The 14,301-nt window shown below is 32.8% G+C and overlaps 2 protein-coding genes across 2 annotated transcripts; both read right to left on the bottom strand.

Moving 5' to 3' along the window:
- Window positions 1-251: 251 nt before the first annotated feature.
- Window positions 252-5,320, bottom strand: LOC105227732 (peptidyl-alpha-hydroxyglycine alpha-amidating lyase 2). Its single transcript, XM_011207226.4, has 8 exons — window positions 5,161-5,320; window positions 4,810-5,017; window positions 4,460-4,749; window positions 4,132-4,330; window positions 2,568-2,681; window positions 1,891-1,978; window positions 1,681-1,780; window positions 252-1,619 (listed from the first exon to the last, which is right to left on the bottom strand). Exons 2-8 carry the CDS (start codon window positions 5,008-5,010, stop codon window positions 1,316-1,318), a joined length of 1,296 nt encoding a protein of 431 aa, XP_011205528.2. The 5' UTR covers window positions 5,011-5,017; window positions 5,161-5,320; the 3' UTR covers window positions 252-1,315.
- Window positions 5,321-7,245: 1,925 nt separating this feature from the next.
- On the bottom strand, window positions 7,246-11,602 carry LOC125777680 (uncharacterized). The gene is made up of 4 exons (XM_049452816.1): window positions 10,933-11,602; window positions 10,669-10,782; window positions 10,478-10,560; window positions 7,246-10,360 (listed from the first exon to the last, which is right to left on the bottom strand). The coding sequence occupies exons 1-4, from the start codon at window positions 10,939-10,941 to the stop codon at window positions 10,273-10,275; spliced, it is 294 nt and encodes a 97-aa protein (XP_049308773.1). The 5' UTR covers window positions 10,942-11,602; the 3' UTR covers window positions 7,246-10,272.
- Between the last annotated feature and the right edge of the window lie 2,699 nt (window positions 11,603-14,301).

The following is a 14,301-nucleotide window of genomic DNA, read 5'->3' as shown; positions in this document are numbered from 1 at the left end:
TTTTGTTATTTTATAATTATTTCTTTATTTTATATTTATTTATTTTTATTTTATAATTATTATTAAATTTTTTATTTATTAATTTTTTATTATTTTTTTAATTAATTTGTTTCTTTTTTTAAATAATTTATTATTTTGTTTTTAATTAATTTTTTTATTTTTTTTAATTAATTTATTGTTTTCCTTTTTTTAATTAATTTTTTATTTTTTTTTCTGAATTTCCATTCAGGGAAAATGAAACTCACCACAGCTCTATGGGGTAGACGACAATTTTATTTATTTATTAGTTTTTGTTGATATAAGTTGTTTATAGGTTACTTTAACTTTAGGTACAGGGTTTACAGGATTCACAAATAAATTTACAATATTTTTTTGCATAAGCTTTCACTTATGTATAAATTACAAATTATAAATAAAAAAAATCCAAAGCCACCGAAGCGCAGACGAAGTGGAAAGAAACTTGTGTCTAGGAATGTTAGTGCAATTTGCTTGCCACGACGGAGCAGAGACCATATGCCATTTAGGCTAGAGCATATATTGTTGATTATAGTACTAGGGTGCGGCTGACCGATGGTTTGCTTTAATTTTAGTAACTAAAATTAGTTTGTTCGCCAATGCCATTTTTACTTATGTGTTTGCTTTATTCCTACATACATGCTATTTATATTTCATACATTTCGCATTTTGTTGATTTAAGTGTTGTATTTCCAACTAACGGTATTGTGCTTTCCTATATAACTTTAATATTTAGTTTATTGTATTTATTTTATGTATTCAAGATATTGTTACTAGTGTCTTTAGGTTATAGTGAAATTCTTTTCGGTTATGGTTTACATATACATACACACACCTAAGTATGTAATAAGTACAGCTACTTGTGGTTACTTGCAAATATATTTAATGGAAGTTTTTGCGAAATTGCTATCAAATAATGTGTTGTTTGTTGTTATATTTGCTATTTCCTCTACGAGATATGACTTGAGTTGTTCCTTTGTTGTTTTTGCTTTATGTTGCAGCAATATAATTTGCATAATTTGTTTGTGTGTGTGTTATTTACGAGGTAAAAATGTTTTACTTTAGGTTACATTTCCTGGTGCGAATGATACGTTATTACCGTTATTTAGTTACTACATTTAATTTCGATTAAATTCATTGCAAGTTTGATATTTTGTTTTTGTTATATAACTTTGCGTGTACACTGAATTATTGTTGCTGTGGTTGATTTAAAAATAACAATTATTTTGTTTTGCTCGTTCTCTCTCTTCAAACTTTCACACACCCTCACACGACCTTGCCGCATCTACACCAACACCACTTAAACCAAAACATATTTCCATACTTTGTTGGTCTGATGATTTGTACCGATCTCGGTCACATACAACGCCGAGCCGTTGACACACACCGCTATTGAGTGCGGATTCTTGAATTCACCCCAGTGACCGATGATGGTCTCGGAGCGTGGATCGATGGTGAAACCGCGCACCGGCAACATCGATGTCGGCCCGTTTACAGCATAAACAATGTCACCGTAAGCGGCTACGCCGAAAACGCGACCCAAATCGGGCTCTTGTATGGTGGCAGCGGGCTGACCCTCACCCTGAGACGATTTCAAGCCGGCTCTAAGTTGGAAAGTGCAATTGATTTACAAGTTAATAATTATTATTGCACACAAAAACTCACTTTGGACAAACGACGCGCATATTTTCACGATCGGCAATGCACAAGAGATCAAGGTGCTCCAGCAGAGTGATGCCATGCGGCACTTGTAGTGAGAGGAATTCTAAAATAGTTAAAAAAAATAAAATAAAATATATTAAATACATATATTTAATTAATATAAAAGTTAGTCAAAATCATTATATATCTTTTGCTCTCCGCTTGCTTGCTCACCCGGTGGTTGTGGTATGGTGCGTAGAATGTGTCCAGCAGCGTTGAATTTCAATATGCGACTATTGCAGTAGCCGTCGGCGATAAAGAACTAAAACGAATGTGCAAAAAATTAGCGAAATTTTTGTTGTTTTAATATTAAATAGTTGTTTCCAAAAATAGTTTTAAATAATCTATATGAAGTATGCATTTTTCCATGCTTCCTAATCCAGTCAGCCAGTGCGTATGCGTAACATTTGTTTAACTATGTATGTTTAATGCTCGAAAAGTTTTGTTTTGTGTGCAGTTTATAATATAACAGTTATTTTATTATTTTTTTTTTTTAATTTTTTTATATTTTTTTTTTATAATTTTTTTATATTTTTTTTTTTATAATTTTTTTTATATTTTTTTTATAATTTATTTATATTTTTTTTTTATAATTTTTTATATTTTTTTTAATAATTTTTTATATTTTTTTTAATAATTTTTTTATATTTCTTTTATAATTTTTTTTATAATTTTTTTATATTTTTTTTATAATTTTTTTTTTTAATAATTTTTTTTATAATATTATTTTTTAATATTTTTTTTATAATTTTTTTTATAATATTATTTTTTTTATAATATTTTTTTATAATATTTTTTCATAATATTTTTTTATAATATTTTTTTATAATATTTTTCATCTCAATACCTACCTCGCCTGTTGTTGCCACTGCAATGGAAGTGGGCTTGCAGAGATGGTTGAGGGAGGAGCCGGGCTTGAAGCGTTTTCCTATGGTGAGCAGCGGTTGGTTGTCAAATGGCTTGAACTGAAAAGAGTGGAAAATAGAAATGAGCTTCTTCTTCTTTTAGTTACATTTTTAATGTTTATTTTTTCACGATTTTCACATGGCTTGAACTGAAAAGAGTGGAAAATAGAAATGAGCTTCTTCTTCTTTTAGTTACTTTTTTAATGTTTATTTTTTCACGATTTTCACAGCCTAAAAGTAAGCAATTTGTGGTATTTATTTGTTTTTAATTCTCCTTTTACTATATTCTTTTTAGGTTTTGCTTACTTACTATTGTGTTGTCTGATTAAATTTTTTATTTTTTTTATATTATTTTTATAATTGTTTCATAATTAATAAAAAAAATTTCCGTTTTTATTTTTTGGGTTTTTTGTTAATTTTTTATTTATTTGTTTTATTATCTGTCACAGCTTTTAACCGTTCTTTAATTAAAATTAAAATTTTTTGAATTTATTAATTATTTTTTTTAATTAATTCAATTTACATTTAATTAGAAAATTAATAAAAATTTTATTTTAATTAAATAAAAAAATTTATTTTAATTGTTTTAATTATATAATTTATTTCTAAATTAATTAAATTTTTTATATGGTTCTTTAAGTTATTTTATTTGTTTCTTTAATTTTTTAAATTTTTTAAAATTAATTTTAGGTCTTTGTATATTATTTTAATTAGTTAATTTTCTTTATTCGTTTCTTAAATTTATTGTTCGGTTATTAATTAACTTAAATTTATTTTATAATATACATATTATTAGTTTTTTCTAAATATATTTTTATTGTTATTTTTATTTTTTTTTATTTAAATATATTTTTCTGCTAATTTTTGTTGTAAATGATTATTCCGCTTTTTTTTTTATTTCCGTTTTTAAGCATTTTTTCGGATTTTTTTTTTATTTCTTTTTTAATTCTAGTTTTTTTAAATTTTATTTAACTTAATTTTATTTTTATTTTTCAATTTAATAATTTCCAATTTTTTTCTACGTCACGTTTTTTGTTTCAATTTTATTTCTTTTTTATTAATTAAAAAATGTATTTATTTTTGTTTTATTTTACTGGTTTTTTATTTTAGTTTTGTATATAAGTTTTTTCGTTTTTATTATATATTTTTTTATTCTCTTTAATTTTATTTTTTTCACTCAATTTTTATTTTTTTAATTTCATAATTTTTATTAATTTTTTTAATCTAATTTGATTTTATTTTTTAATTTAATTTAATATTTTTTAATTTAAGTTTATTTAGTTTAGTTTTGTTTCATTTATTTATTTTTTTAGTTTAGTTTTTTTCATTTATTTATTTTTTTTTATTTTATTTTATTATTTATTTTTATTTTATTGTTTGCTTGTAATTATATTTTTTGGTTTTTATCGCATATTTTTTATTTTATTTTTCTTTATTTTTTTCATTTTTTTATTTAATTAAATTTAATTTTAATTTTCTTTTTTTTTATTAAATTTTATGACCAACGCACCTTGAATGCCTGATGCATTGCCACGTCCGTTATCCAGTAGTTGCCATGCACATCTATAGTCAAACCATGTGGCATGTAGAACATGTCCTCACCCCAACCGGACTTTATAGCACCGGTTTTGGGATCCAGCACATAGATGGTCTTCTCCTTAATCGGCCCATATTCGATCAAATAGAATATATTGCTGTCGTTAAAAGTGCTACAACAACAAAACAAAAAAGTCACACATTAGAAAATGTTTAGGAACCACTGCACAAACACACACTACTACTAACACTACTATAAAACACCAAAAAAAAAATAGATATTGTAACAGCTGTTGACCTACTTAGCATCCCAATATCTGTCGGCGCGATGGAAGATGACCGGATTGCCTTGCGGATCTATGGACACGGCTGTAACCTGTCCGAAGGAGTGGCTCTCGGTGGGCCAGTTCTCCACCAGCACGGGTGTTGGCACCAACGGTGGTGGCGTTACAACACTCCTACTAGCGCTGTCCTCTCCGCCCGCGCCATCACTGCTGCGTTCATAATTAGCTGCAAACTCATTACTGTTACTGCCGCTGCCACCTCCGCCGACGCCGACGCCATTTTCATTGTCCATATGCAGCTCTTGCAACTGTGATGCGAATAATTACGGATTAAAAATAAGCCGTTAGTTAAAGAATCTTCCGCTTACCGCGGCATTTTCCTTGATGCGCCGCTTTATCAGCGCTCGCACGTCGTTGAAGAACCGTTCGTTCAGCGTCAACGCATCCTCGGGATAATCGATGCGATGAGTTGGCAAGTGGCTGCACGCGCTCCTGTCGAAAGCCAACGCGACCAAAATGAAAGCCAAACCGCACAACTTCTCCATGCTCGACATCTTGTTGTTGCTCATCCTGTTGCTGTGGAGTGAATGCGTTTAATTTGCGAATGGTTCAAGTGTATTTACTCGGACTCCATATGTACATAGATTGTACATATGTGTGTAGTTATATTTAGTTTCTATGTCTATTTCGCTTAGAGCGTGTTGTCAATTCGCACTTACAGCTGGTTAAATGAGTTTTTCGTGCAAAAAGTCCCTAACCGACCATAGCCGTTGACTTGTAAATCTGCGTTGCAGTAAATTCGTGCGACAGTTTTCCTCTTGTTTCTGTTTTTGATTACTTAGTAGTCGTATAGCTACTACTTTGTGTCTTAATGTTGTCGTAGATTAAGGTATAGTAGACCTAGGCAGCGGGAGTGCGCAAGCGCTTCAAAGTTCGTCGACAGTGGTGCTTTATTGGAAAATGTGTGACCTGAAAATTGGTTAGAAATGTTATATGAGTTCAACCGGAGGACGAGGATGTCAATGTATAAATTTATTGTGAAGGGTTCTCCAAATTTGATCGTATATTAGTATTGTCCATTCGAAGCTAAACATGTTCCTATCTTCTGTGTAATTTATGGATTCCAACTCCAAAGAATCCAAACCAACTTTTGATATTCTGTTCTGAAGTTATTTGTATTCTAGTGATGGCATCCTGCATTAACCAGACCAACATCTCTTGGCTTCTATTCATATGGTACCCAATTTTCAATAAAAATCAAGTTACGCCAAGTCTTGGCAAACCGCACGAATATAGTTATAGACCCAATCAAATAAAGTTAAATCTTTCCAAAGAGTACTTCTCTTATAAAATGCTTCGTAAACTCTTAAGATCCGCTCTCCACACTAAGAACACCCTTGCTTTATCAAACTTATGATCTAAACCAGATCTATTACGGACTAGCTGAGATTTTTCGGTTTAGATTTCCGATAAAGTGACAAGATTGGAAAAAAATTAACGGGAAATTTCGTTCCGAACACTTTTTTATTATGTTTATTTTGTGTAGATCTGTAAACTATGTTTACGTTCAGATACAATATGTGCCATAGAACAAGGATGTGGCTGAGGTAAATAAAGGGATATATTCAGATGTTCTTTTTATACCATATGTAATTTGTTTTTAAATATATTTTATTAGGTTAACTTATGTTATGTTAAGTTAAGTTAAGTTAAGTTAGGTTATGCTATGTTATGTTACGTTAAGTCATGTTATGTTATGTTGCATTAAGCTAAGGTAGGTGAAGTTATGTTAAGTTACATTATGTTACGCTAAGTTAAGTTAAGTTAAGTTCTTTTGGAATGTGATGTATTGAGATGTGCTTTTTATATGTATAATATGCAAATTATTTTTAAATAAATTTTATAAGGTTAATTCATGTTATGTTACGTTAAGTTATGTTATGTTGCATTAAGTTAAGTTACGTTAAGTTAGGTTAAGTTCATTTGGAATGCCGCCATTATAAATAACCTGTTTTTGTTTTTGAGTTTCAGCATTTTTAAACTGCATAATCATCCTTAACACATACCTCACGTACTTTTTTTCGGAGTTCTTCCTTGGAATCGAGAACTGTTTATTTATTTATTTGAAAAAATGCCTTTCCAAAAAAAATAAAAATAAAAAATATTTTCCGACTCACAAATGGTTATTTCCATTTGATATCAAAATTCCCACTTGTTGACCTTGTTCGGCCCACTGTGCGTTATCAGCAATTGTTGCAGGGCTATTGATTTTCCAATATTTTGCTGACGTCGGCAGGTCGATGCAGTGAATACACAAGAAAAACATACCCCAACACACATACACGCACGCACACCTTCAAAGCTTTACAAAGTGCTAACAATAATGAACTTATGTGAGTGTGGGTGTGTGTGTGTAGGCGGCTGTATTTGTGAGCTATAAAAAGACAACAATAACGCTGGCCATTTCTAATCACAGTTAGCTTATCATATGTGTTCACTTGGCAATATCTAAGTATATCCTCATTATTATTAGCTCAGCTATCCGGTTGAAAGCGGAATAAATTAAATTGTCACTTCCACATGTATGTTTGTATGTAATTGTATTATATATTTGCGTGTTTTCAAATTGGCAGATTTATTAATATGTCATTTAATAAAACGTCATCAACAATATCATACTTAACGTAGCATTTGTATATATATTATATATAATTAGCATAACGCTGACATGTGTGATATGTAGTAATAACAATATATTTTGTAACCATTTGCTTAACCACAACTGTGCTGTGCATACTACGTATATGTATGTATGTATGTATGCATATTTCGATTGTGTTTGTTTGTGTTTGGCTTCGCCCACTAAACGGTATGACGTTGCAGCAATAAGTCTTTAGGGTTAACAAGGTAAAACGTTTTGTGGATATGATCAATTTCGCATTTGCGTTGTGTTTTTCGACTGTTTGCATATATATACAAGTATATACGTGTATGTATGTATATATATATTTATATCATATGCCATTATGCATATATCAGTATGTATGTTTAGGGTATATATAAATAATGTACTCTCATTCTAATAATGTATAAGGTTCACTAATTTGGAAGCATAGTTGATTGGTCGTTCATGAAAGCTTTCAAGGATTTGGTGTGAGTATGTATTTGTGACGATATACATATGTATGTATTTACATATATGTGGAATTCTATGTTGTACTATGTGAGATATTTTTCTATATTTTGTGAGGTTGGTGTTGAAGTGTAGTTCATAAATAAGGTTAGGTTAGGTTATTGCTTTTTAAAACCCATATCCTCACAAAATCAAAGAATACGAAGTGAATTTTGCTACCGAAACATTGAGGTCTTAAATATTAAATTAAAGAATACATGTCTTTCAAAAAACCGATTTTTTTTATTGTATTCTTAAACTCTACAACACCTCCTAAATTTTCAAGTTGTTTCAAGCAATAGTTTCGGAGATACAGCCTTGAGAACTTGTGCGCTCGAGGCCAGCTAGGCTAAGTGCGCCGTCTTTAAACACGTTTTTCTCGAAACTGTCGAAGTCAGCTGGTAAGATTTCTCGAGAACTACTCAATCAATCTTCATGAAATTTTACACAGGTCTTTGAGATACAACTCTTAAAAACTTGGACGAAGGATTTATTGAAACAAAAATGTCGGGAAATTTTCACTAAAATTTAAATTTTTTGTAAAAGTTTCTGCCAAAAATCCATTTTTCAGTTTTTTTCTTTCCTTTGTCCAAGTTCTAAGTTACGGTCTTAACTAAAACACGTATTTTTTCACTTTAGATGATCATGTAAGGAGTTATTTCGCCAACGCGGTTCCATCTTCTTTCCGAGGGGTCACCGGAAATGGCGTCGCAATGGCCGAGTTTAAAATATGTTTTTCCAAACATTTCACAATTTCTCTGTTAATAACCCCTTAAACAATCTTAGGACACATTCTCAAGACATACGGGTCTACGTAACCGGAACGATCCCAATTCAATGTCAACTTGTCAGCATTTTTTTGAAATATTTGTGGAATGTTTTTTTGCCTTTACAACAACAGAAACAACAGTAGAGTGTGTAACACTAAATTTTTTTTTTTATAAAATCTTGACGTAAACTACCTCATTTTTGGGTATTTATTAATATTATTTCTTAATAAAGCTTTACGAGGGATTTTTTTGTACCCTAGAAGGGTAAAGAACACATCTAGTGAGACTACTATGTTGACTATGTTGAGGTTCATTTATAGTCTGGTTAATATGTATATACGGGATTTGGACTTGGTAAATAACTGAGCTCAGAATACAAGACTGTACAAACAAGCTTGTTGTTGGATATTTATGAACATTATTTCGTAGTAAAGCTCTGCAAGAGACTTTTCTGACCCCAAAAGGGTCTATAGTACATCTGATAAGTCCACTGCTATGTTGAAATTCTTTTATAGTATGGTTAATGTGGATCTAAGGGATTTGTACTGGAAAAATAACTGAGCTCAGAAGTCAAGATTTTATGGTATATTTCCCATATTTTGAAATTTTACCCCGAGTGGTTCATGAAACTAAACCACACGCGTAAACCAAATCTATGAAGTTTTTCTTGTTAAATGTTTTTTTTTTTGATCGTTCAATATTGTGTGTTTGGTGGAGTCCACTTTATCACGAATACCAGTATTTGAGCGACACAAAGCATTTATTGAAGGTCGTAAAGTAATCGAGAGTTTGCCTTAATCGGGTCGTCCGTCCAACTCTGTTAATAACACCGAAAAATATTAGAAATAGTATTTCCAAATTGTCGTGTTGGCATCAGAGTTATAGCAGAGGTTCTCAGTATTTCTTATGGATCAACTCAACATATTTTGTTTAATGTTTTGGGTATAAAGCGGGTCATTACTGGACTCATACCAAAAGTTCTGTATTTTTTGCAAAAACGACGTCAAGCGGTTGAGAAAGAGATGCTTAATAACGTTGCTGAGGACCCTATATTCATCAAGGGCGTCAGGACTAGTGACGAGACGTAAGTTTATGAATATGTCATCGGAACTAGCCAACAATCTAGCGAATGGCGTTACAAGAATGACTCGAAATAGAAAAAAAAACAAATCTCCCTGAAGGATAAACCAGCCGAAGCTTATAAAAAGTGTATAGAAAGTTGGATTGAGTATTGGCATTCTTGTTTTGGCTCAGGAGCTAAAATACATGAAAATGTAGTTTTTGCCAGTCCGGTTCAAATCTGATCAGATGAAGTATGTAGTTGTAACAACCATTCCTACGTCAGTCGGGTCTACTTCGGAATGGACCGAAGTTTTTTATACGGCCAAGTACTGCCAACTCGTCAGAACTCTGCCACAACAACAACATAGTGGTATTAACCATATATGAAAAGTAGCTTAAGCGTGGGTTCAAGGTTCTAAGCGATCCTACATACATAAACTATTTTTGTGAATAACGGTACAATTATAATTCGTTGTATATGTTTGTGAATGTATTTTTTTTGTTTGTGTAAAATGCATTTTTTTTTTGAATGTGTCTTTTAAAGCACCGTTAGTATGTCAGTGCTAATAATAAACACTTTCTGTGCCAAGAGTAGCTTTAATATACATATATATATTTATATGTATGTATGTATGTAAGACTATACTATATACTAAATATGTATATTTTTACGACTTTTCATTGTTTTTTGTTGCTTTTGAATATTTTCTATCCTAACTATAGGCATATGTGGGTGCATAAGTATAAGTATGTGATTTATATGTGTATGTGTTGGTGTGTGTTAAGCACTTAAATATATGTAGGCAGTAGACCGGCGATGGCAGCATTCAAGGCACCCAGTCCCATGTTGGCTGCGTCCATATGTAGCCCGTGTCGGTCATTGAACAATACGCATTGTAGTAGCGTCCTGGTGAGCTGTTGCACATTGTGGCATACACACACAGCCACATGTGCGCGAGCAAATTATGTAAGAGAAAACAAAATAAAATGAATTTTTGTTTTTTTTTTTCAATAGTTGTGACAGTTAACTACCGGCAGTATGAGAATTGTGGACACTTGCAGCGGAAGAGATTCTGAAATTCCTCCTTGCACACCTCGTTCCACCAGCATGTGCGCTGCGGGTGTTACATTTGTATGCAAAAAACGTAGGCATTAGTTCATTATATACATACAAATGTGTATCTGTGTGTGAGTGTGGGTGTGTCTGTGTGTTGAGCACTCACCTCCGTCTGGTAGCCGTGCACGCTTTGATCGGAGTAGCTGCGCTTCACAAGGCGTCCCGCCAGCGCTGTCGTCTGCCACAGCAGCAAAGTGCTGGCCAACAAAGCCACGGGTAGCTTAAAGTACAAAGAAATTTCGGTTCATTTTAGACACATTTCGTATACAATTGATTTTTGCGCATAACCTGCGGCGCCACTAATTCATTTATTTGATTTCCTAGAACATTTTTTTATTTCTTTTTATTGGCGCAAAACACACATACGCACCTTTTTCATTGCGGCTTACACCGCGTCCACTTGGCACTCGCGCTTTGTTGTCTTCCGGTCGCCTTGCTCGAGTGCTTGACTGCCAGGAAGTCCTTACGCGTCACGTTTCAGGCGGGCGCCTGTGGACCCTCTTCAATTTCAATTGATTTTTGTGTCCGCCTTCAGCTTAACTTTTCTGTTTTGTTTGCTGCTTTCTAGCCACACTATGTGTTATTGTTGTTGTAGCTCGCTTTTTATTGATTCCTGTTGCTCCTTTCGTTGGCCGCTGTTTTCGGCAGCAGCTGCTGCTCGGTTAGGCTCCTCAATTTTATACAATAGAATTCGTCCGCAAAATATCCTTTATTGTCTTGTTTGTTTTTGTTAACTGTTTTCCACTTCCTTCACACTTTGCTGCTTTTTACTCGTTTTGCATATTATTTGATTTCCTCTTTTGTTCGCATTTGCGGTGCCACCTCCGCTTTGTCTCTTTTGTGCTCCGTGGCCTGCATTCACAAACGCGTGGTGTGTTGCTGTTGTTGTTTTGTGTGCTTTTTGTTATTTATTTGTGCTGTTGTTTTGGCAAGCCGTCACGTCACTTGAACTCTTCAACTTTGATTGGCGATGCTGCACTCTGCGTGTCAAAATGTCAAGTGTAATGTGTTTTTGTCGTTTGACCCGTCGGCAGTCGAGTGCATGGCGGTGTTGTTGTGACGCAATGCAGCCCTACTCACAATCAGCTGTCACTTCGCATAGCCTTGAGTTGTCACAGGCGCTCTGCTCTGTATCTCTCTCTCTCGCTCTCTTGGACACGCTGTTTTCGGTAAGTGAGAGTGCAAAAGTGCGACATGCAGTTTTTAGCAAGGAAAAATGCATTATTTCTAAGAAAAAATAATAATGTTTGGAATATTTAAAGTACTGATGCTAAAACATCACAAATAAAACGTACGCAATGATAGATTTTTCTCCATATTAACATCAATTTCACAAATTTAGTAGCGCCTGGAAGCTACCTCTCAAGATTTCATCTTGTTGTTGATGTTATAACGGCATTAAATACATATTTTAGAAGTAGTTTTGAGAAATGTTGGTGAGTTGACTGACTTTAGGAGTAATCGGAATACGGAGATAGACCTGCTTGCAATGGAAATAGTTTTTTCAGTTTGGTTTGGTTCGGTGTGGTTTCTGGGTCGGTGGAATCATCACACCTTGGTATGTGAGGTGGGCGTTTTTATTATCCGATTTCTTCCATTTTTAAACTGTATATGGAAATACCTGAAGGAAATGACTCTGTGGAGTTTGGTTGACATAGCTATAGTAGTTTCCGAGATATATACAAAAAACTTACTAGGGGGCGTGGCCACGCCCACTTTTCCAAAAAAATTACGTCCAAATATGCCCCTCCCTAATGCGATCCCTTGCGCCAAATTTCACTTTAATATCTTTATTTATGGCTTAGTTATGATACTTTATTGGTTTTCGGTTTTCGCCATTTTGTAGGCGTGGCAGTAGGCTGATTTTGCCCATCTTCGAACTTAACCTTCTTATGGAGCCAAGAAATACGTTTCATTTTGATATCTCAATTTTTACTCAAGTTACAGCTTGCACGGACGGACGGACGGGCAGACGGACGGGCGGACAGACAGACATCCGGATTTCAACTCTACTCGTCATCCTGATCACTTTGGTATATATAACCCTATATCTGACTCTTTTAGTTTTAGGACTTACAAACAACCGTTATGTGAACAAAACTATAATACTCTCCTTAGCAACTTTGTTGCGAGAGTATAAAAATGCATTAATCTAAATAAATATCGAAATGTCTGGAACTAAGGAAAAATTTGAACAATTTAAAATTGGAGATATGTCTAGTTGCAGAATAAATATATTCCCATTCAATTTATTTTTTAATTCACAAATGCATATAACTTGTTAATATTTTCAGCTCTATGATTGTAACAGTAAAATAACGACAATGAAGAAGAATTACAAACTAAAAGACATATGCCTTCACTTTGCTGCCGTATAGTATTGAAGAAAGCGGAAGCAACGATATTTCATATTATTTATATTTGACATCAGCTTTTACACTTTTATAAAATACTATGCTTGAACAGTTTAGTGCAGCTGCTCAGATTTTTTCATTCAGAAATAGAGAAAAAAGTTCCATGAGAGAGAGTTTTCCTAGTTGAAGCCTCGTTAATAATCATAAAGCTTAAGGTAACTCTTACCTATTTCGTCAGAGTTTTTCTTGTGCGATTTATCATTTTACACAGTTTACTATGTTTAAAACATCTTTTCTTCTTCTTTATTTAATGCTTACTACTAATTAATATTATAAATGGCAATGGACCACATGTCGTATACGCAACATTTTAGTAAAATCTCATAACTCATTGGAAACTATTTTTTCTTATAATAATATACAGTTTTGTTAGAAACAAAAGGTAATAAATCATAATATTCATGGATTCGTTAATCTTTCTTTAAGAAATTTGCTTAAAAAATATTTTGGAGAAATACAATTGAAGTATCCACTGTAATCGAAAACTGACTGCAAGCAAGGCGTGTGCTTTTGTTGGGCAGGTTTTGGCACCTAAATCATAAGCAACTTATGGCATAGGAAGCTTGTTAGGAAATATTTCGACTTGTAGATCGAATACTTGTATTGACAGTTGGTATCCGCTCAACAGCATCCGTCATGTTGCCGCAAGTTAATTATATTGCCTTTCTAAGAGGTATTTAGGACAGATTTCTAAATTAATCATATTTCAAGCAGTAGCACGTACAAATAACTGCATATAGGTGTTGACAGTTCTTGGTTCATTGTGTCCTTATTTAAAAAGCTTACCGCGTAGTGCTTATTCACTCACCCTTACTTTTAGTTTCCTTACATGAGAAAGTTTCCTTCCCAAACCACACAAATGTTTAAAGTATTAATATTTCAGCTTAATAGTACTGAGTTTGAAATCTGTAACCTCTGTGTCCTAATTATATACTATTATCATTTACACATGTATATTGAATAGTAGTTAACAAAATGGCTAGATTTTTGAAAAATGATAGAAATAGTGTAATCTTTGAAGAAAGACACGCCTTTAGCAATGAAAGTTCAAGAAAATTATTCTAAAAATATCAATATACATATTTATATAATATATGTATGTTAGAACAGAAATTCCCAATTCTGGCTATTAATCTCTGGACTGCCGCCAACGTTGATTTTCAAATTAAAAGTTGCTGCTGCAAAAATACAAAGTTGTGCGTCAGATAGTAGCTAATAGTTACAATTGCAAACAAATGCACGGTGTTTAGGTTTTTATTTCCAAATTGCAAATTCCACATCAAATGCATGTTTATCTTTCATTCGCACCTACTAACACATGCGCC

This window comes from Bactrocera dorsalis, chromosome 3, assembly GCF_023373825.1.
Source record: "Bactrocera dorsalis isolate Fly_Bdor chromosome 3, ASM2337382v1, whole genome shotgun sequence".
Classification (NCBI taxonomy): Eukaryota; Metazoa; Arthropoda; class Insecta; order Diptera; family Tephritidae; genus Bactrocera; species Bactrocera dorsalis.
The sequence above is the reverse complement of the archived record's forward strand: the minus strand, read 5'-3'. Positions and strand labels throughout refer to the sequence as shown.

Bases quoted from the DNA above. Each gene is read 5' to 3' on its own strand.
- LOC125777680 (XM_049452816.1), bottom strand. The intron at 10,561-10,668 runs GTGAGTGCTCAA...TAACACCCGCAG, and splicing joins TGCACGGCTACCAGACGGAG to CGCACATGCTGGTGGAACGA. The intron at 10,361-10,477 runs GTAGTTAACTGT...AATGTGCAACAG, and splicing joins CCACAATTCTCATACTGCCG to CTCACCAGGACGCTACTACA.
- LOC105227732 (XM_011207226.4), bottom strand. From the start codon at position 5,010: ATGAGCAACAACAAGATGTCGAGCATGGAGAAGTTGTGCGGTTTGGCT. The intron at 1,979-2,567 runs GTAGGTATTGAG...CATTCGTTTTAG, and splicing joins CAGTGGCAACAACAGGCGAG to TTCTTTATCGCCGACGGCTA. The intron at 1,781-1,890 runs GTGAGCAAGCAA...TAACTATTTTAG, and splicing joins CACCATACCACAACCACCGG to AATTCCTCTCACTACAAGTG.